Consider the following 21,165-nt stretch of genomic DNA (forward strand, 5'->3'; position numbering starts at 1 on the left):
CCTCAACAAGATGGATTGGTACAGTAGCTACAGAGATGGGCTCAGGTATAGCAAGGATCATGGAGCTGGCACAGGACCAGGCAATGTTTTGTTCTGCTGTACATAGGGTTGCTATGGGTCAGAGATTACTCAATGGCACCTAACAACAACAGTCTTTCCTAATTAAATTGTAGCTTCCATTCACAAGCATTCATTAAGAAATTTCACATATATCTCTTGCATGATTCCTTTTCACTGCTCCTTTGTCTGTGTAATTTGGCATCTGAGAGTGAGAGCAGAGGGGACAGCATTAGTTTTATCTTCAGAATCAAAGATTGTTATTAGGGGATAGCATTAGTTTTACCTCCAGAATCATAGGTTGTTATTAATGGGCCTTCAGTGTACTTTACAAATCACAGTGTCTATGCATTCTTCTCCTACTACCATTTAATAATAGTAAATCATGCCTTTGCATTCCTCATATTTTCTTGTCTTTCAGGTCTTATCTTAAATGTCATCTTCTCAGAGAAGCCTCCCTTAACCACTTTATCTAAAGTAATCAATCAAACCTTACCACACCACTTTGTTTTGTGTGTCAGAACATTTACTAGCAGTTACTTGCAAATCAGGAGCTCTGGTGGCATAATGCCTAAGGCATTTGACTACTAACCAGAAGGCCACTCCTCAGAAGGAAGATTGTGCAATCTACTTCCATAGTGATACCACCTCGGAAACCCAAGGAGGGGTGGCTGTGAGTTGGATCTGACTCGACAGCAGTGAGTTTGGTTTTGGTTTTGACTTTCAATTTACTCTTACTTATGGAGACCCTATGTGTGTAAGGAGCTCTGGTAGCATAGTGCCTAAGGCACTTGACTGCTCACCAGAAGGCTGGCAGTTCAAACCCACCAGCCACTCCTCGGAAGGAAGGTTGAGCAATCCTACTTCCGTAGTGATACTGCCTCGGAAACCCAAGGAGGGGTCGCTATGAGTCAGGGCCAACTCGACGGCAAACAACAACAACAACAACATGTGTGTCAAAGTAGAACTGTGCTCCACAGGGTTTTCAATGGCTGATTTTTCCAAAGTAGATCACCAGGTCTTTCTTCTGAAGCCCCTCTGGGTAGATATGAACACCCAACTTTTCAGTTAGCAGTGAAGGAAGTTAACCATTTGTATATATTTATTTGCACGAATTATATATAATACTAATCAAAAACCAGTTGTCATGGATTTAAGGGGATTCTGGGTGTTGCAGAGTAGAACTGTGCACTACAGGGTTTTCACCTGTGACCTTTTGGAAGTAGATCTTTAGATTTGTCTTCCAAGGTGCATCTGGTGGGTTCAAATCACCAATTTTTCAGTTAGCAATAGAGTGCTTAACCATTTGTGCCACCCAAAGATTCCATAACACTTATTACTATTTATTTGGTTTATTGATTTTTCTATCTCATTGTAACAGAATATAAGATGAATGACAGCACTGATCTTGCCTTTTTTTCTCCATCACCTAGAATAGTGGGTGTTCAATAATATTTATGAAATAAGTGGATCCCTCTCTCTCTATTTCCACAACAATGTTTACTGTTTTCACAGTACCCCTTTTCTATACCTGTGATCATTACAGTCCTTATCCAGGCTGAGATGAGTTCTTCCAGGACAGGTTTTGTCTCTTCCTTTAATCGATTCTCCAAGATCATAAATCCCAGAAATATCAGGTCTGTCTCCACCTTCTCCCTTGAAATATATATATAATTGAACAAAAATAGCTATTACTTTTTTTTTTTTTTTTTTTTTTTTACTTTCTTATTGGAAGCAAGACAAAAACATTCTGTAAGAGTGGTTTCTACTCACTCAGTCAAGCACCATTCTTTAGACACTAAATATGTGCCGCAAACAATGCAGGAAGAAGACAAAAGGGAACACAAATGATACTGAGATATTTACTTTGACTGACTCAAGAGACAGATAGTACCTAGTAACCAAAAGATTAGCTTTAGCCTTTCTAGAAAATGAACTAACTGGCCACAAAGGTCTCTTCCACCTACTGTGGCTATCCTGATTGTTATTACTTCATCTATTAGTAACCACCAAAGAGAAGTTCTAGTTCTGGTATAAAACATCAAAAAAGAAAAATAAAGTGAGTCTTCAGAAAAAGAAAAGGAGACACCCATTTCTGCTGAAACCAAGGCCATACACTATTTTAACCTCAGGAGGTATGAAGCCATAATCTCAACAAACCATCAATTCTCCCCCTCCCTCAGCTGCTCTCTTGCATTGCTCTTCTGCAGAAAGTGTGAATGTTTCTGCAAGCAAACAAGGCCAGGCCTCTGAACACTTCCAAAACATTCCAAAGGGCCATCTCCAGGGAAGTACAGTTAGGGCAGTGGTTCAAAAATGCCACATGATTCATTCACTTGGAACCGAGAGACCTATAGACATAAGAGCAAGACACCAGCACTGCTTAATTTTGGCTGAAAAACAAGGAAGGAGCACCTATCCCCCTTGCTTTGTCTGTCCTGTGGGTTTCAATGATGGCCCTCACATCTGCCAGGGGCATGGAATAGCATCAGTGATGCTCCTGTTGTTGTTGTTATGTGCCGTCGAGTCGGACCCGACTCATAGCAACCTCTCCTTGGGTTTCCTAGACGGTATCACTACGGAAGTAGATTGCCCAACCTTCCTTCCAAAGAGTGGCTGGTGGGTTTGAACTGACAGCCTTCTGGTTAGCAGTCAAGTGCCTTAGGCACTACGCTACCGGATGCTCCTAGGAAACTGCCAAAACCTCCACAGTCACAGAAAATAAGATAGTTTGAACCACTCACTTCAGAGCAGGCTTGGAAGGATGGCCTTCCCTTTTCTTCTGAATTAGATATTCAGAGTTCTCAAGGATCTGGTTCCAAACTACATTTTCAGCATTATCTACAGCAAAACTCTTCACCCACCCTGGATGCCAGCCAAGTTGGACCACTCACCATTCCCTGAACATGCTCTGTTCTTAGTCATCTCTAGACATTTGCTCTAGAATGCCATAATGAGTTCTTCCTTATTTGTACAATGAAAAGGTTACAGGTTCCCCATGATCTACCATTGAAAGCTTTCTTATGCTTTGAAGTACAAATCACATGTCACCTGCTCCATAAGGGCCTCCACAGAAAAATAATTACTTTCTCAACATATTACTTCTAGCTCAGTTTCTCTCTTAATTTATTTGTCCATACATTGTCATTATTTGTTTTCTAATCTGTCTCTCTGTCTTATTCCTTGATAGCAAGGACCACTTGATTCAATTCTGTGTTCAACCACACCCACGTGTATCTGACACACAGGAGTGCTCACCCAATATTTGCCTGACTGGAATGCTCTCATTCCTGTCCCAACAATTATTTTCCAGGAAAATTCACTTCCTCTTTCAGAAATTTCAGTATTAGTGAGTTCTCATTGGGATCCCAAAGTCAATCAGTCTGTCACGTCAATAAGCATTTACTGTTAGCTTAATAAGAACAAGGAACAGGATTAAGGAAAAAAAGGAGAGAATGTAGTAGCCTCTGACTCCACAGGTTTCACATAGACTGGAAGGAAAAGATTAGACATGGCCACCATGGTTAAATGGAAGGCTTGTATCAGTACTTTGAGAAATGTATAAATCAGAGTCCCATGGGCTCAAGAGAAAGAGAGAAGAATTAATTTTTGGTCGAGCGATTGGAGAAGCCTTCCTGGAGATGATATTTGATGGTAGTTATGTGTCAACTTGTCTGGGACTGTTTTTGAGTGGCTGGACAGCTGGATGTAGTTATTCCACATGGTGAGATTGGTAATCAACTCCTTGGTGGAATCTACTGGAGCAGCTGAGCAGCTGCCTTAGGGATATGGTCTCTTTCCAGTTTATAAAGAGAAGTGTTGAGAATGGTCTGCAGCCTTTTTGGCACAGTTGGACCCTGTATGTATCTGAATCTTCATTTGTTGTTGTTGTTGTTATGTGCCGTCGAGTTGGCCCCGACTCATAGCGACCCCTCCTTGGGTTTCTGAGGCAGTATCACTACAGAAGTAGGATTGCCCAACCTTCCTTCCGAGGAGTGGCTGGTGGGTTTGAACCGCCAGCCTTCTGGTTAGCAGTCAAGTGCTTTAGCCACTATGCTACCAGAGCTCCTGAATCTTCATTTAGCAGCCTGTTATGTTTCCTGCCAATCTTGGGACTTTCTCTGGACTTGAACAAGTAGCCTGCCATAGTGTTTGGTAATATTAGTACTGTGCCATTTTATTTATCGACCTTGGGTTTGTTAGCCTCAGCAGCCAGCAGCTGCCTGAGTGAAGAGATACCTCTAGCTTCAGGGCAGGGAACAAGGGGCAGAGGTGAAGCCTGAGTCCTAGGGGCTTTCACCCAGGCCCTAGAACTTGGCACTTTGAACTCAGACTCCTAAATTGTAAGAGAATAAATCCCTATTTGTTAAAGCCACCCATTTGTGGTATCTTCTGTTATATATAAATATTGTCAACAATGATATGATATGGGCCAACCAGGAAGTGCCAGATTGGCCAAGAAAATGACTCCATGGACAAATGTCTCCTTGGCACTCATTTCTGGTTCTTTTGGCTCACAGTCTTTGTAGGGTTCAATGCACAATAATCAGGAGACCAGAGTTCTAACCCTAGCTCTGCCATTGCCTTGTTGAAAGATCATGGGTAAATCACTTTCTTTGTCTGATAATCTATTTCTTGTTTTGCAAAAGAAAGGGATGGACTTAACACTTCTCCAAGGTCTCTTCTAGTCTAGCATTACATGATTCTTCTTTTCATAAGCATTCATACTGAGCCAAGAAATAAAGAGAAGAAGTAGTCCCTTGAGGGATCTCAAGCTCTGAAACTTGGAATAGTATGCTATCTCCCTGACACACACACCAAAGCTCTTAAACATAATAAAAAGTGATGAGCACAATACAAAGGGAACATTCATCCCTGTGGTTACACTTCTTGTTCTTAACATCAATGTGACTTCTAAAGGATGAAATATACATAATCCTCAAAGAGATTATGATATTAGTGCTGGAAACACCCTGACTAACCAGGTAAAATAGAAAGAATGTTCTTCCCTAATCAAGGATTAACAAAGGTTAGGTACGTTAATTTAGCTATGCGTATACATGGTAGTGGTGTGCCTTTAAAACAAGAGAGGCAAATTGATGATCTAAAATCAGAGCCTATTACTGAACTGTGTTTAGATCTCAGATTCTGAAAAGTTCAAATATCAATACCTTTGACCAGGACATGTGCTCTCTAGTGTGCCTCAGCCCTCACCCTTCCCTATTGCCACCAACATGAGTGCCTCATCTATGTACACAGCCCCCATCACTTTCAGTTTGCAGCTCATAAACAAGTAAATATTTTATTAACCTAATTGAAAGCAGCAGCACAGTAGCCACAACTTTGATATATTTCTGACAAGCAGGCTCTTGAGAAATTAAGTGCCTTTCACAAATCTGTCACATCCCTTCCTTGATCCAAGTTTTCTCTTCTCTAAAATGTGAAAGCCAATCTCAAAGTCCACTTTCACCTCTCTGTTTTGAGTGACCTTAATCTAAGTTGATCTGCCACAAGTGTCAAAGTTTCAGGGGTAAGCTGGCCCCAGGAAGAGTAGCCTGAAATGCCCAGAAATCCAGCACTCAATGAACTTAGTAGGCCTAGTCACAAAGGGGCAGGGTGGAATCACATCAGTGATACTCAGCAAGGGCGTACTGCCTGTACAGCACATTATGGGAATTTGTGGGGGTGTCTATACAAGCTTTTCTGCAATGTTCAGTGCACAATTAGGAATTATCCTGCACTCTTTTGAATATTTTACTAGACATTCAAGGACATTAAAAAATTGTTTCTAATTTCCTGAGCCTGTTCTATATATAAACACAAAGTATTTTTGTACAATAATATCCTATTGAATTTTCCAGGAATGTACCTACCATGTAAACTGAGAGTAGATTGTACTGTTTTGTTCAGAAGGTTGCCAACAGTTTTTAACTACTTCACAAAGTCACCTTACTGATAGCAAGACTACTTGTGGTATTTGAGACTCCAATATATAACACTCCTCTGTCAGTTTATATTTGTAGCTGTGGCATCCACAAGGACTCTCTTCACAGGTGCAAACAACTTACTACTTCATTTTATTTTAGTAGAATCTACTGAGCATTTATTAAAATATGTATTTTTTTGTAATGTATTTTATTTTTTGCTTCTATTTTTACTATACGGGTAGGGTATTACTTTCTTTTTTTACAGAGAATATATGCAGATAATGTTATACATAAATTTAATTTAGAATATTAAAATATTACAAAATATAATACCAAGAGAGTGCTGAGTCTGATGGGAAAACAAATGTATTAGAAATCTTATATTTCAATACTGTGAGTTTGGGTCTAAATAACAAAAATCATCTTTAATTATATCCACAACAATATTACCAGTAGTGGCTAACATAGAGTATTGGACATGGCATTGAAGGCAGAATAAATAAGGTAGGCTAAAAACAATGAAAATTTAGGGGAAAAAAGGGAATTTGGACTAATAAATGCTCCAATGTGTTTCAGCTTTGGGACATCCCTATGTTAATATATGCATGTAAAAACTTTCTCTAGAATTTTCCCTCAAAAGCTGTTCTTTTAACTTTTTTTAAATCTTTTAACTTTTTTCTTAAGTTTTTCTGCAAACATTACCTAGATTATGTGTTAAATCCAAGCTATATTTATTTGTTTAATTAAACTGTGCATTTATTATAAAGAATTTTTTCAGGCAATTATTGCTTTATAGCATTCAACCAACCCACCCCTATACTAAAAATATCACCTGCTTGTATTTGGTTCAAAATGGGGACACTATCATAATTTCAAACTCTCTAAAAATTGGTTATTTCATACATGTGTTTTCATAAAGCCTTACAATGACACCACATTTTACAGTTTGCACAGCTATTTCTTATACATTCTCCAAGTCAGTGATCTCATCAGCCTTGTGATTTAGGCAGGGCAGGGATGACCATGTTGCCATTTACCAACACTCAGAGACATTTTCTGCACAGCAAGCTTTCTGGGTCCACAGACCCTACCCCATGAATCTCATCCCAGTCTGGTGCATTTTTCTACCAAACCATTTTGCTTTACACAAATGCTCCCCATTTACCTCGTCAAGGCAGTAATGTGGTGATCACTTTCCAATTTCTTGTAGGCCAGTGCTATGACCCGGAAGCCCTGCATCGTGTAAATCTGAAGTTCACCAACGAAACTAGTTGGTACTGTTCAGAAAACAACACAGGATTAGTATGCAATATTTATTCAGGTGGTGTCAAATGAGAATTTCTATACAAACAGCCCCAACTCCTACCCAAGAAAACACACTTGAAAAAAGGTACCCCTGCAAGTCATTGGAGTTCTAAACTCAACTACATTGTCAGAGTTGATTTCTTGGGATGTAGTGAAGCTATAAGGAGAAGGAAGCATTAAGGGAAAAAAAGGAAAAGAATGGATATAGAGCAGGAAAGTTTTTCCCTAGTTTAACTAATAAACATCTACTGAGTGTCCAGTATGAGCAGGTATTGGGTATGCAGATACTAATATGCAGACCTGTTATAAGGAATTTTGTCTCATGGGTTGACAGCCATCAGACCAATAATTACAATCAAATTAAATAATTCTTATAATTCAGGTGTTATGAATTGAACTGTATCCCAAAAATGTATGCTAAAATTCCTATCACTGGTACTTGTGGAAGTGATCCTATTTGGAAATAGGGTTTTCTTTTGTTAATGTGATCATACCAGATTAGGGTGAGTCCTAAACCTAATCCCCTCTGAGTGGTGTGTTATTAAGGCGACACAGAAAGACAGATACACAGGAGAAGACACTATGTGATGATAGAAGCAGATACATCTATAAGCAGCAAAGCAATGCCAAATACTGCTGGCAGTCACTAGAACCTAGAAGAGAGCCCCAAAGAAAGAATCAACACAACAATCAATACCCTGATTTGGACTTTTAGCTTCTAGAACTGTGAGAAAGTAAATTTCTATTCTTTAAAATCACTAACATTTGCTATGGCAGCTCTAGCAAACTACCTAAAGTAAGACACCAGAAAATCACAAGGCTCTATGGACACACTTGGTAGTGCATGAACCAGAGTGGTTAAGTAAAGGAGGGAACAGGTATTTGGGCTGAGGCATGCAGGCATGATAGAGCAAATCTTGCGTATTTAGTTCAGCTCAGGAGAAGGAAAAGATGTAAGGAGAAAAGTGTATCTAGAGAGTTCTGTAGAGAGAAGGAATCCCTGAGTGGTGCAAACAGTTAACGAGCTCAGCTGCTAACCAAAAGTTTGGTGGTTTGAGTGCACACAGAGGTACCTGAGAAGAAAGTCCTGTCAATCTGCTTCTAAAAAACATGAATTATTGGAAACCCTATGAAGCACAGTTCTACTCTGACACACACGGACTCATCTTGAGTCACATTCAACTCAACAGCAACTGATGTATAAGGATCAGATCATTAAGGGAGCTCTGGTAATGTAGTACCTAAGGCACTTGACTGCTAACCAGAAAGCTGGTGGTTTAAACCCACCAGCCACTCCTTGGAAGGAAGGTTGGGCAATCTACTTCCATAGTAATACCACCTCGGAAACCCAAGGAGGGGTCACTATGAGTCAGGTCTGACTCAACGGCATATAACAACAACATAGCATCGTAAAGGAGTTTGGGATTATCCTGGTGCCTATAGGAAGTAACAAAAAAAAAAAAAGAAAGAAAGAAAGAAAGGTAAGAAAATAACAATATACTATGTGAGAGAAAGACCAATTTAGGTGGTCACAGTATGGAAGGTAAATAAGAGTAGGGGAGATTGGGAGCAGGGAGTCAATTTGCCAACTATTGAAGTGATCCAGTCAAGGGGTGATGGCCTGCACTGAGGTAGTGACAGAGGCCATAGATTAACCACTGACTAGATAAATAGAGGCACTGAGGGAGAGGGAGGAGTACAATGACTCCAAAGTAGAGAGTGATAGTGACACTGGTCACCAAGATGGGAAATAGAGGAACAGAAAAGATAAGCTTGATTTTAGTATTGTTTGGGATGTTGATATGTCATGGATCAGGTGCAGAGAGAACATATTTCATCTAGAAAAACAGATTTGCCAGTTATAATCCAAGTCTATTCACTTACCTGTCTCAGGTTGGCAAAAGCTGGCCACCTTCTCCGGTGCACCTTTCATGAATACCAACTGGTCACCACCCATCTCTTGAACAATGACTGTCATCCTCTGCAGTGCTGATGAGAATGGGAACTGATGCAGGATTGCAATTCCTTCCACTGGGACCTGGTTAGGGGATGGGGGAATGGAGAAGGCATACCAACATAGTTTCTAGCTATTGGAAATTACAGAATCTTGTCTCAATGCTGATTTTAGCAAATAAAGGAAACAAGGATTCACCAAATTTTCACATGTGGGATTCAAATAAGACATATCAGTGACCCTCTAGGAACTATGGGCCTAAATAGAGTTTGCTTTCATGTTTGGTTCTTGGGAGGTGCATAGTGGGTGAGCAATGCTTACCTGGCTGGCTGTTTTACGGGGCTTAACTACCATGGCATGGGCTGGCACTCCTTTGATGTGGAAATCATCCCCAGAACTATCCATTTCCTGTTTCAAAAATGGGATATTTCATAGCAGAGATTTAATTTTTGCCCACCCACTGGTAGTATGTTCAAACACTTACTATGAGAAAATCCTCAGACCACCTCAATGTATTCTTAATGTCTCCTCCCTCAGGTGGATGGAGATGAGCCAAACTTATCTCCCAGCAGAAGAAAATAATGCATGGGAAATGCTGTGAATTTGAAGAGCAGACATTTCTGAATTATTCATGCAATTTATCCTGCTTCCTCCATTGGAATGTGCTGTATAAAGACTCAATCTCCATTTCTGAAGAGCTTCACTTGAAAGTAGTGAGCATGAGTAGCCGAGTCTTATTTTCCATGAAGCAAGTACCCCAGTCTTGCTTCTCCTGGAGTTCATTGTTGTTTCTGCCCTTTCCTATCTGTTTAACTTGGATTGGTAGTCAATCCTGGGGACAGTGCAGGGGGGCAGGGCTGTGACATACATGATTAAATGTTCAACAAACACTCAGTAATTGTTATAATAAAGACCTCAAATTATAATCAAAGAAACTTTACCCAAAGATATCAACAAAATGCTTTTTAATCATCTCATTAAGTAGTTAAAAAAATCTCAGAGAGAAAATTTTAATCTCTGCTTAAAGATAAGACAACAGTAGTCAAAAAATGATAGAGAATTAACAAAGTTTAGTCAGACTGCTGCAGAATTATGCACTCTTCAAGTTGGTTGTTACTGCCTTCAAGTGACTCATGACCAACCTATGCATGACAGAACAAAATGCTGCCAATTCCTGTGCCATCCCCATGATCAGTAGCTTTCGGAAGTAGATTACTAAACCTTTCTTCCTACTCCATCCTAGTCTGGAAATGCTGCTAAAACCTGCTCAGCATTGTGGCAACATACAAGTCTTATCCACAGAGAGATGAGTGGTAGATGTGTACAAGATGCATTGGCCAGGAATTGAACCCAGGCCCTTCACATGGAAGGTGAGAATTCTACTCCTGAACCACCACTGCCTCCATACTATATTTGGAAGAGATCTTAAAGATTGTCTCCTTCAATGGTGTTCATGTTTGTGTAGGGCTAGAGCTGCATGCAGCTGGGTGTGTAAGGGGGAGGAAGGTCACAGAGTTGGGGACAACTAGTAGCTAAGTAGATGGATGTGTGCTCTCTAAACCCCATCTTTACTTCTCATCTTCTATTTCAACCAGACGAACTCCAACTAATTGTTTGGTATACTGTGCTTCTGAATAAGGCCTATTCTTAAGAAAACATTCCAGTGCTTTGTTTTGTTTTGTAAAAACTGCTGGTCTTATTCAATACCCTCATTCTGTTCTCTTGGAATCCAAAATCCCAACAAGAGAGATGACTTCATAGGCTCAAGCAACCAGAGCAAAGCTGAAAACTAGAACCCAGAGATCTAGATTCCTCATCTAGAACTACAGCAGTTGCTCCTAAATCTAGTTCAAAATCTGAAAAAAAGTTCTTTCACAGTTAACCTTTTTATTGTTTCCAGTCTTAGGAAAAAAATCAATACTAAATTAATAAGAATAAAATCCTGGTAAAAAAATGAGTCTATGAGTTATCCTAAGCACTGGGGACAGTGGTGTTTCCTAGTCCTTATGTTCTAGGAAACTTGAAACAAGACATTGCCCAGAGTACTGAACAATAATCATATAATGATTATTTCCCAATATTTGAGAAATAATTAGGTAATAATTATAATTATATTAGTACTATTGAACCTGTACTATATAACAAGTACAGTACTAAGCATTTTTTAATTCATCATCTTATTTAAACCTCACAGTACTCAACAATGTAGATATTATATTAGCTGCATTATACAGATGAGGAAACCAGGCTTAGACTAATTTCCCTTTCACTACTATATGGACTCTATTTCAGAAACTACACATTTTATAAGTTTTAAATGGCTGTGTGTTGCTCTGGAGTTGAAGAAGTTTCTTAGATTCTCTGCTGAGTATAGGCTTACCCACGTGGTGGCTTCAAACATTTTGAGGTCCAGTGGATCTCCCTGGATGGTCCCATCAAGAAAGACAAGAGAGTGGCAACTTGCCATGGCTGCACACAGCGGGCCCCATGGCAAAGCCTTGCCAGAGGCAAAACTGTGGACTTCCTGGAAGCTAAAGAAGAAAAGGGAAATGGCTTCAGTCCTATTCCCCCAAGCCCAACTGGAGCTTCCTGGAGATTGTTGTTGTTGTTGTTACGTGCCGTTGAGTCAGCCCGACTCATAGCGACCCCTCCTTGGGTTTCCGAGGCAGTATCACTACGGAAGTAGGATTGCCCAACCTTCCTTCCGAGGAGTGGCTGATGGATTTGAACCGCCAGCCAAATACCTTAAAATAATTCAATGCTTTATTATATTACAGATCCATTCCCCAATCCTCCAAATTAATAGTGTTTTATTCAGCCATTGCCCTTAGGTAGGTTCAGTGAGTTTGAGAAATGTGGTCCATAATATTCATTGAAGCTCTTCCTTCCCTCTTTTCCTCTCCTTCTCTGGCACTGATTTACTTCACATACATGGAGCTTCCACCTTCAAAGACTAGACTGCTTCTTTAGAGCTCTGGGAGACAGAGCAGGCTAGTTTTGTGCATAGTTGTGTATATATGCATCTCCTTCAATCAGTATTTTACAAACAAATAGGGGTTGTGCCTTCCATATCTCTATGTCCACTATTTTTGATGTATGGTCCATAGTAGACAATCAAAAAAATTATGATTAAATGAATTAATTAGTTGGTTATTGGAAATCTGCAAGACCTTAATTGTAAAGAAATGAACATTTTTCAAATAGAAACTCAATCATCTCTTCTTCCACTCTAGCCTCAAGTGTCCATACTCAGTTACCACCCTAATACTTCCTATAAAAAGTCACTGCTATGGATTGAATTGTGTCTCCCAAAGATATGTGTTGTGAATCTTGACTCCTTTAACGGTGGTCATAACTCTTTTTGGGAAGACGTTCTCTTTGTTATGTTAATGAGCCACTATTAGTGTAGAGTGTGTCTTTGTTGAGACATAAATGAGCAGAATAAGCAATCAAGCAGAAATAGGGGAAGATGATGCCACACCCAAGAACAGAAGCTGAAAAGACATAAGGACCTTCCCTTAATACCAACTGAGAGGGAAAGCCTTTCCCTAGAACCAGTGCTCTGAATTCAGACTTCTGGCCTCCCAAACTATGAGAAAATAAATTTCTTTTTGTTAGAGTTCGTGGTATTTCTGTTTTGGCAACACTAAGTAACAGAGACAGTAGCCTCATATAAAATTGACTGAGATATGACTCAAATCTTCTTTGCAAACTCCTTGGTCAGTCCCTGCTTAAAGGAAGAAGCAACCCACTTTATTTAGAGAACCTCCAAGTGACAGAAGATTCTTTCTTGAACTACAAAATACCATAAATCAGTCTTTAAAAGAATTGAAAAGAGAAAGAGGCAAATCCATAGCAGTAGGTGACTTTAATACACCACTTTCAATGAAGGAAAAAACAACTAGAAAGAAACTCAACAAAGACACAGAAGATTTAAACAACACACTTAGTCAGCTAGAACTCAAAAATGTATACAGAACATTCCATCAACACAGAATAATATATATTCTTTTCCAGGGCATATGCAATATTCTTCAGAATAGACCATATGTTAGATTGTAAAGCAAGCCTCATTACATTTAAAAACATAGAAATCCTACAAAGCATCTTCTCAGGTCACCATGCTATAAAGATAAAAAATAATGACAGGAAAATGAAGGGAAAAAATCAAATACATGGAAACTGAATAACACTCTGCTTGTAAACTACTGAGTAATAGAAGAAATAAAAAATAGAATAAAAAAATTAATTGAATCAAGTGAAAATGAAAATGCAACATACCAAAATCTTGGGGACACAGCAAACAAAGCATTGAGAGAACAATTTATAGCAATAAATGCAACCATCAATAAAGAAGAAACACCTAAAACCACCACCTTAATCCAACATCTCCAACAATCAGAAAAAGAACTAAAAAAAAAAAAAAAACCTGCAGTCACCAGAAGAAAGGAAATAATACTAAAGATTTGACAGAAATAAATGAAACAGAAAAACAGTAGTAATAACCAGTAACACTAGAAGCTGATTCTTTAAAAGGATTAATAAAATTGATAAACCACTTGCAAATTTAATAAAGGAAAAGAAGGAGAAGATGCAAATAACATGAATAAGACATAAAACAGGAAATGTGACATCAGGACCAAATGAAATTAAAAGGACAATAACAGAATACTATGAAAAATTGTATAAAATGAATCGGAAAACTTAGAAGAAATGGACAAATTTCTAGAAACATACTACCTACAAACAATCTGAGGTAGAAAAATTGAACAGACTCATCACAAAAGAATAAATAAAATAGATCATTAAAAAATTTCCAACAAAAATAAGTCCTGGCCCAGATGACTTCACTGAAGAATTCTACCAAACATTTAGGGAAGAGCTGACACCAATTGAACTCAAACAATTCCAGAACACAGGAAATGATAGAATATTCATGAACTCATTCTATGAAACAAGCATAACCCTGATACCAAAACCAGGCAAAGACACCACTAAAGAAAGAAAACTATAGATAATATCCCTCATGAATATAGACACAAAAATTCTCAACAAAATCCAAGCCAATAGAATCCAACTACATATCAAAAAAAATAATATATCATGACCAAGCAGGATTCATACCAAGTGTGCAAGGATGGTTCATATTAGAAAAACAATCAACATAATCCACCACATAAACAAAAAAAGAAAGAAAGAAAGAAAAGAATGATGTGATCATATCAATTAATGCAGAAAAAGGCATATGGCAAAATCCAACACCCATTCTTTATAAAAAAGCTAAGCAAAATAGGATTAGAAGGGTAATTACTCAGCATAATTAGTGACATATACACATAACGAATGGCCAACATTATTCTCAATGGAAAAAGACTGAAAGCATTCCCCTTATGAATGGTAACTAGACAAGGATGCCATTTATCACCACTCCAATCCAATATTATACTAGAAGTACTAGCCAGAGTAGTAAGGCAAGAAAAGGAAATAAAAGGCATCCAAATTGGCAAAGAAGAAGTAAAAAAAGCTTTATTTGCAAATGGTATGATCCTATATATAGAAAATCACAGAAACTCAACAAGAAAACTACTGGAAGTAATAGAAAGTTTCAGCAAAGTGACAGAATAAAACAACAACATATGAACACCATTCAGATCCCTCTACAGTAACAAAGAGAACTCTGACAAAGATATCAGAAAAATAATACCATTTGCAATAACCACCCAAAAGATGAAATACTTAGGAATATCTAACCAGAGATACAAAAGACCTATACAAAGAAAACTACAAAACACTATGACAAGAAACCTTCCGAAATCCAAGAATATATCATGCTCATGGATAGGAAGCCTTCACATTGTGAAAATGTGAATACAGCAAAAGTGATCTAGAGATATACTGCAATCCAGATTCAGATCCCAATTTCATTCTTTAAAGAGATGGAAAACCTAATCAACAACTTTATATGAAAAGGAAAGAGACCCCAGATAAGCATAACATTACTAAAGAATAATAAAGGAGGAGGCATCACACTCCCTGATCTCAGAAGCTACTATACAGCCACAATAGTCAAAACAGCCTGGTATTGGTACAACGACAGGAACATAGACCAATAAAACAGAATTGATAATCTGGAAGTAAATCCATCAGCCTATGGACAGCTGATCTTTGGCAAGGGATGAAACTTATTAAATGGGGAAGAGGGAATCTCTTTAACAAATGGTGCCACCCTAACTGGATGTTTGTTTGCAGAAAAAATGAAACAGGATCCATATCTCTCATCACATACAAAAACTAACAAAAATGTAACAAAAACCAAAATGTAAAATCTAAAACAATAAAGATCATCAAAGAAAAACCAGGGACGAATATAGGGGCTCTAATAAATGGCATGAATAAACTATCAAACATAACTAAAAACGCACAAACAGCAGGAGACAAATAGATGACTGGGAACTCCTAAAAATTAAACATTTATCCACTTCAAAAGACTTCACCAAAAAATTAAAAAGAGAACCACAGACAGGATAAAAAAAAAAAAAATGGTAACAACATATTGAACAAGGGACTATTCTCTAAAACAGATAGAAAACTTCAATACCTCAACAACAAAAAGACAAATAATCCAATTTAAAAATGGGCAGACAACATGAGCAGACACTCCCCAAAGTAGATATTCAGGCAGCCAAGAAACATATGAAGAAATGCCCACAATCATTGGCCATTAGAGAGATGCAGATCAAAACGACAATGAGAAACCATCTCACCCCAGCATTAATAGCAAAGTTAAACAAAACAGAGATCAACAAATGCTGGTGAAGGTGTGAAGAGATTGGAACCTTCATACTGCTGGCAGGACTGCAAAATGGTGCAACCACTGTTGAAAATCCTATAACATTTCCTTAAAAAATTGAAATAGAAATATCATATGATCCAGCATTCCCACTTGTTCTTGTTTGTTGTTATGTGCCGTCGAGTCGGACCCGACTCACAGCGACCCCTCCTTGGTTTTCTAAGGCAATATCACTACGGAAGTAGATTGGCCCGTCTTCCTTATTCCCACTTGTTGTTGTGTTAGGTGCCATCAAGTCATTTCTGACTCATAGCGATCCCATGCACAGCAGAACGAAACACTGCCCGATCCCACACCAGCTCCATGATTCCTGTTATACTTGAGCCCATCATCGCAGCCACTGTGTCAATCCATCTCCTTTAAGGCCTCCCCCTCTTTCATCTACCCTCCACCTTACCAAGCATGACATCCTTCTCCAGGGAATAGTCCCTTCTGACAACATGACGAAAATAGGTGAGATGAAATCTGGACATTCTCGTTTCCAAGGAGCATTTCAGGTGCACTTCCTCCAGGACAGATCTGCAGTCCATGGTACTTTCAGCATTGTTCGCCAGCACCACAACTCAAAAGCATCAACTCTTCTTCGGTCTTCCTTATTCATTGTCCAGCTCTCACATGCATACAAGGCGATTGGAAATATCATGGCTTGTGTCAGGCGCACCTTAGTCCTCAAGGAGATATCCTTGCTCCCCAGCACTTGATACAGTTCCTTCACAGTTGACTTTCCCAATGCTACACGTCGTCTAATGTCCTGACTGCTGCTTCCATTGGCATCATTGTAGAACCAAGGAACATGAATTCTTTGACAACCTCAATCTTCTCTCCATTTATTGTGATGCTACTCATTGGACCAGTTGTGAGGATTTTTGTTTTCTTTATATTGAGAAGTAATCCATACTGCAGACTGTATTCTTCAACCTTCATCAGTAAGTGCCTCAAGTCATCCTCACTTTCAGCAAGCGAAGTTGTATCGTCTGCATATCTCAGGTTGTTAATGATTCTTCCTCCAATCCTGATACCACATTTTTCTTTATATAGTCCAGCTTCTTGGATTATTTGCTCAGCACATAGATTGAATAAGTGTGGGGAAAGGATACAACCCTGATGCACACCCTTCTTGATTTTAAACCATGTAGTGTCCCCTTTTTCCATTCAAACGACAGCCTCCTGGTCAATGTACAGGTTCCTCATGAGTACAATCAAGTGTTCGGAAATTCCCACTACTAGGTATATATCCTAGAGAAATAAGAGCTGTGACACAAACAGATATATGCACACCCACGATCATCGCAGCATTATTCACAATAGCAAAGAGATGGAAACAGTGTTGTGGTGGTTAAGTTTATGTGTCAGCTTGGCTGGGCCTGGTTGAGTGGCTGGGCAGCTGAATGTAGTTATTCCCAATGATGATATTGGTAACTAACTCCATGGTGGAATCTATTGGAGCAGCTGAGTAGCTGCTTTGAGTATGTGGTCTGCTTTCTGCATAAAGCAGCAGCTTTGGGAATGGTTTCTAGCTTATAGCATGCGTGAACCCTGTATGTAGCCATGTCGTTATTCAGCAGTCTGCCATGTTCTGCCGATCTTGGGACTTTCAATGGACTTGAATTAATGGCCTGCCATGTGGTAGCATAGTGCCTACGGCATTTGACTGCTAACCAGAAGGCTGGTGGTTCAAACCCACCAGCCACTCCTTGGAAGGAAGGTTAGGCAATCTGCTTCTGTAGTGATACTGCCTCTGAATCCCAAGGAGGGGTTGCTACAAGTTGGATCTGACTTGACAGCAGTGGGTTTGGTGTGGTTTGGTAACAATGGGACTGTGCCCTTTTAGTGGTCAACCTTGGGATTGTCAGTCTCACCAGCCAGCAGCTGTCTGAGTGGAGAAAAGCCTCTAGTTTCAGTGGGCGAGGAGCAGGAGGCAGAGCTGAAGCCCAAGGTTGAGGGGCTTTCACATAAAGCCTGGCACTTTTAACTCAGACTTCTAGCCTCCCAAACTATAAAAGAATAAATTCCTCTTTGTTCAAGCCATCCTATTTATGGTATATTCTTGTCATAGCAGCACTTGGTAACCAGAACAAATGTAAGTGCCCATCATGGGTGAACGGATAAACAAATTGTGGTACATATAAAACCAAACTCACTGCCATTGAGTCGAGCCCAACTCCTAGTGATCCCCATTGGTTTTCCGAGGCAGTAAATCTTTACAGAAGTAGATTGTTCCATCTTCCTTCCATGGAGTGGCTGGTGAGTTTGAACCAGCAACCTTCTGGTTAGCAGTCAAATGCCTCAGGTACTGTGCCACCAGAGCTCCTTGTAGTACATATACACAATGGAATACTATACAACATTAAAGAATAGCAATGAATCTGCAAAACACCTCAGAATATGTATGAACTTAGAGGATATTATACTGAATCAATCACAAAGAACAAGAATTATATGAGACCACTGCTGTAAAAAGTTAAGAAAAGATTTACACACAGAATCATTCTGTGAGAGGGAAGGGAAAGAAAATCACTAACTAAAGGGTATGCCACACACTGCCATCGAGTCGGATCTGACTCACAGCAACCCCTCCTTGGGTTTCTGAGGCAGTATCACTACAATAGTAGATTGCCCAACTTTTCTTCTGAGGAGTGGCTGGTGGGTTTGAACTGCCAGGCTTCTGGTTAGCAGTCAAACGCTACCAACTAATGGGTAGACATCTGGCTGAAGGAAAAGGCAATGTACAATAAGGAGAGGTCAGCATAAAATGATTAAGGCAGTGGAAGGCACAGGGAGGAGCACAATAGTTAAAGGCAACAAAGGTAAATGATATTACATACACAGCCCTTCAATAACAGTGATAATAATAACAACAATCTATGAATGGATGCATAGATAGATACTCAAGCTGAACGGGTGTGGGAAGGGAAATGGGACTACACTCATGAATATATGTAGGTTTGACGGAAGCTATTTCTACATATCTATCTATATGTGTTACAAGTATACCCATGAATATAGTAGAGCATACAGGCATGGAAAATAAAATGAATTTATGAAAACTTCTTAGCTATAACTAAACATCTTGAGGGAGTGAGTTTCTGGGCTTGAGGGCTTAGGCCCGTAGTCTCATAGAACATCAAGGTTAATTGGCACAGCATACTCCACAAAGATAATATTCTATATCCTACTTTGTTGAATATTGGCCGGGCTCTTAAAAGCTTGTGAGCAGCCATCTAATTTTTACAATAGTTGCAAAAGTGCAACTATTGGTTTCTCCCCTGCATGCAGCCAAAGAGTGAAGAAAATCAAAGACACATGGAATCAATTATTCCAAAGGACTAATGAATCAGGCAAACCTCAGCCTTCAGGATCTTGAGACCAGAAAAATTAGTTGATGTCTGTCTATCACAACTGACATCTCTGAAAGCGATCACAATAGGAGATCCTGTATAGAGTAGGAGAAATATATGGAACAAAACTCAGAATAATAGTAACAAAGACCAGGATTACTGATCTGATAGAGACTAGTAGAACCACTGAGACTGTGGTCCTTTCAAGCTTGAAAGTGAACTCACCGCATGGATCAACTTTGAGCCAAACAATAGACAGACTTAAGAGGTGGCCTCAGAACAAGGAGGGGTCGCTATGAGTCGGGCCCGACTCCACGGCACATAACAACAACAACAACAATTAGGTGAACAGTAACACCAAGGAAATATATAATCCTTAGAGTAACCAACTATATAAGATCAAACAGGAAGGATTTGCCCAGGAATAAAGCTCAAAAGGCAGGAGCAGGAAAGAAGGAGGAGTAAAAAAGGTAAAAACAGGGAGGAAACGCTACTATTTGTGGAGATTACAGTCAATGTCACAAAACAAAATGTGTAAATTTGCACCCACATCACAATAAAAAGTTTTTATTAAAAAAAAATATTATTTTTTTAAAAAAACTTTTATCGTTGATGTGGGTGCAAATTTACAAAACAGGTTCATTATATACACAACAGGTCATGCACATTGGGTTTCATGGCCCCGATTACAATCCTCAAATATAAAAAACTCTCCTCTTCTCTCCTCCCTGTGAGTATCCTTTCCCTGTGCCCTTCTTATCTATGCACTCCCGTCTGTCCAGTTTTCCCTCTATGCAAATGCTGCCCTTCTGATGTCTCATGGTTGATTGATCGAAGGGCTGCATCTCCCTAGGGTTGTTGTTGTTATGTGTCGTGAGTGCATCTCCCTGGGGTAGGTGTTCTGTTATAGGTCTTTACTACTGTTAGGCTGAGAGCCAATCCACAGAAGTGAGTCCAGTCCCAGGCCTGAAAGATAACCCAGGGCCAAAGTCTCGGGGGTTCCACCAGCCTCTACCAAACCAGTAATTCTGGTCATTTTTGTCTTTTTGAATTTTGTGTCACATTTTTCCTCCCACTCTATCCATGATCTCTAATTTTGATCCCTTTCCAAGTAGTTGACATTGGTAGCCAGGCACCATCTAGTTTTTCTGGCCTCAGGGATGTGAAGACTGGGGTCCTCAAGCTCCATCATATCTTTGGACTAATTGTTTCCAAATGACCTTGATTTTCTTCATTCTTCTTTGTTCCAGATGAGAGGAGACAAATAGTTACATCTTACATGGCTGCTTGAAACCTTTTAAGACCCCAGTCACTACTCACCAAAGTGAGATGTAGAACAAGATCCAAATCTATCCTTGGTCTTGGGTATATTCCTGCTCACCTACCCCACCTGCTCTTCTCACCTGTCTGTACATATACCTATAGTCTAGTGTTTGCTGCCACTGGTAATGCAGTATTGTGCATGTAATAGTATTTGCCTCCGTTGCCTATATCTTTTTATTTTATTTATTGTGATTTGGATGAAGATTTACAGATTTTCACTTTCCATACAGCAGTTCACATATACTTTGTCTCATGTCATTGACCACAGTTTACAATGCAACAGCACCCCTCCCACTCCCTCCCCATAGTTACCTCTTCCCAGTGACCATCCCTCCATACTCTCCTGCTCCCTGAGCTGTCTCACTGTGCATAAGCAGCCCTTCCTTCTCCCATGATTGTTCTCTCCAGGGC

At 39.4% G+C, this 21,165-nt stretch overlaps 1 protein-coding gene across 1 annotated transcript in view; it reads right to left on the reverse strand.

Annotated features, from left to right (window-relative positions):
- The window catches only part of ATP13A4 (ATPase 13A4), a 142,638-nt gene that overhangs the window by 50,032 nt on the left and 71,441 nt on the right, over window positions 1-21,165 (reverse strand). The window contains exons 14-18 of the mRNA XM_007948019.1: window positions 11,624-11,774; window positions 9,565-9,651; window positions 9,174-9,327; window positions 7,150-7,261; window positions 1,589-1,713 (exon numbers count right to left, since the gene is read on the reverse strand). Coding sequence (XP_007946210.1) covers window positions 1,589-1,713; window positions 7,150-7,261; window positions 9,174-9,327; window positions 9,565-9,651; window positions 11,624-11,774 — 629 coding nt within the window. The remainder of the gene's footprint in view (window positions 1-1,588; window positions 1,714-7,149; window positions 7,262-9,173; window positions 9,328-9,564; window positions 9,652-11,623; window positions 11,775-21,165) is intronic.

This window comes from Orycteropus afer, unplaced genomic scaffold (genome assembly GCF_000298275.1).
Source record: "Orycteropus afer afer isolate SDZICR_OR568_19922 unplaced genomic scaffold, OryAfe1.0 scaffold00198, whole genome shotgun sequence".
Lineage (NCBI taxonomy): Eukaryota > Metazoa > Chordata > Mammalia > Tubulidentata > Orycteropodidae > Orycteropus > Orycteropus afer.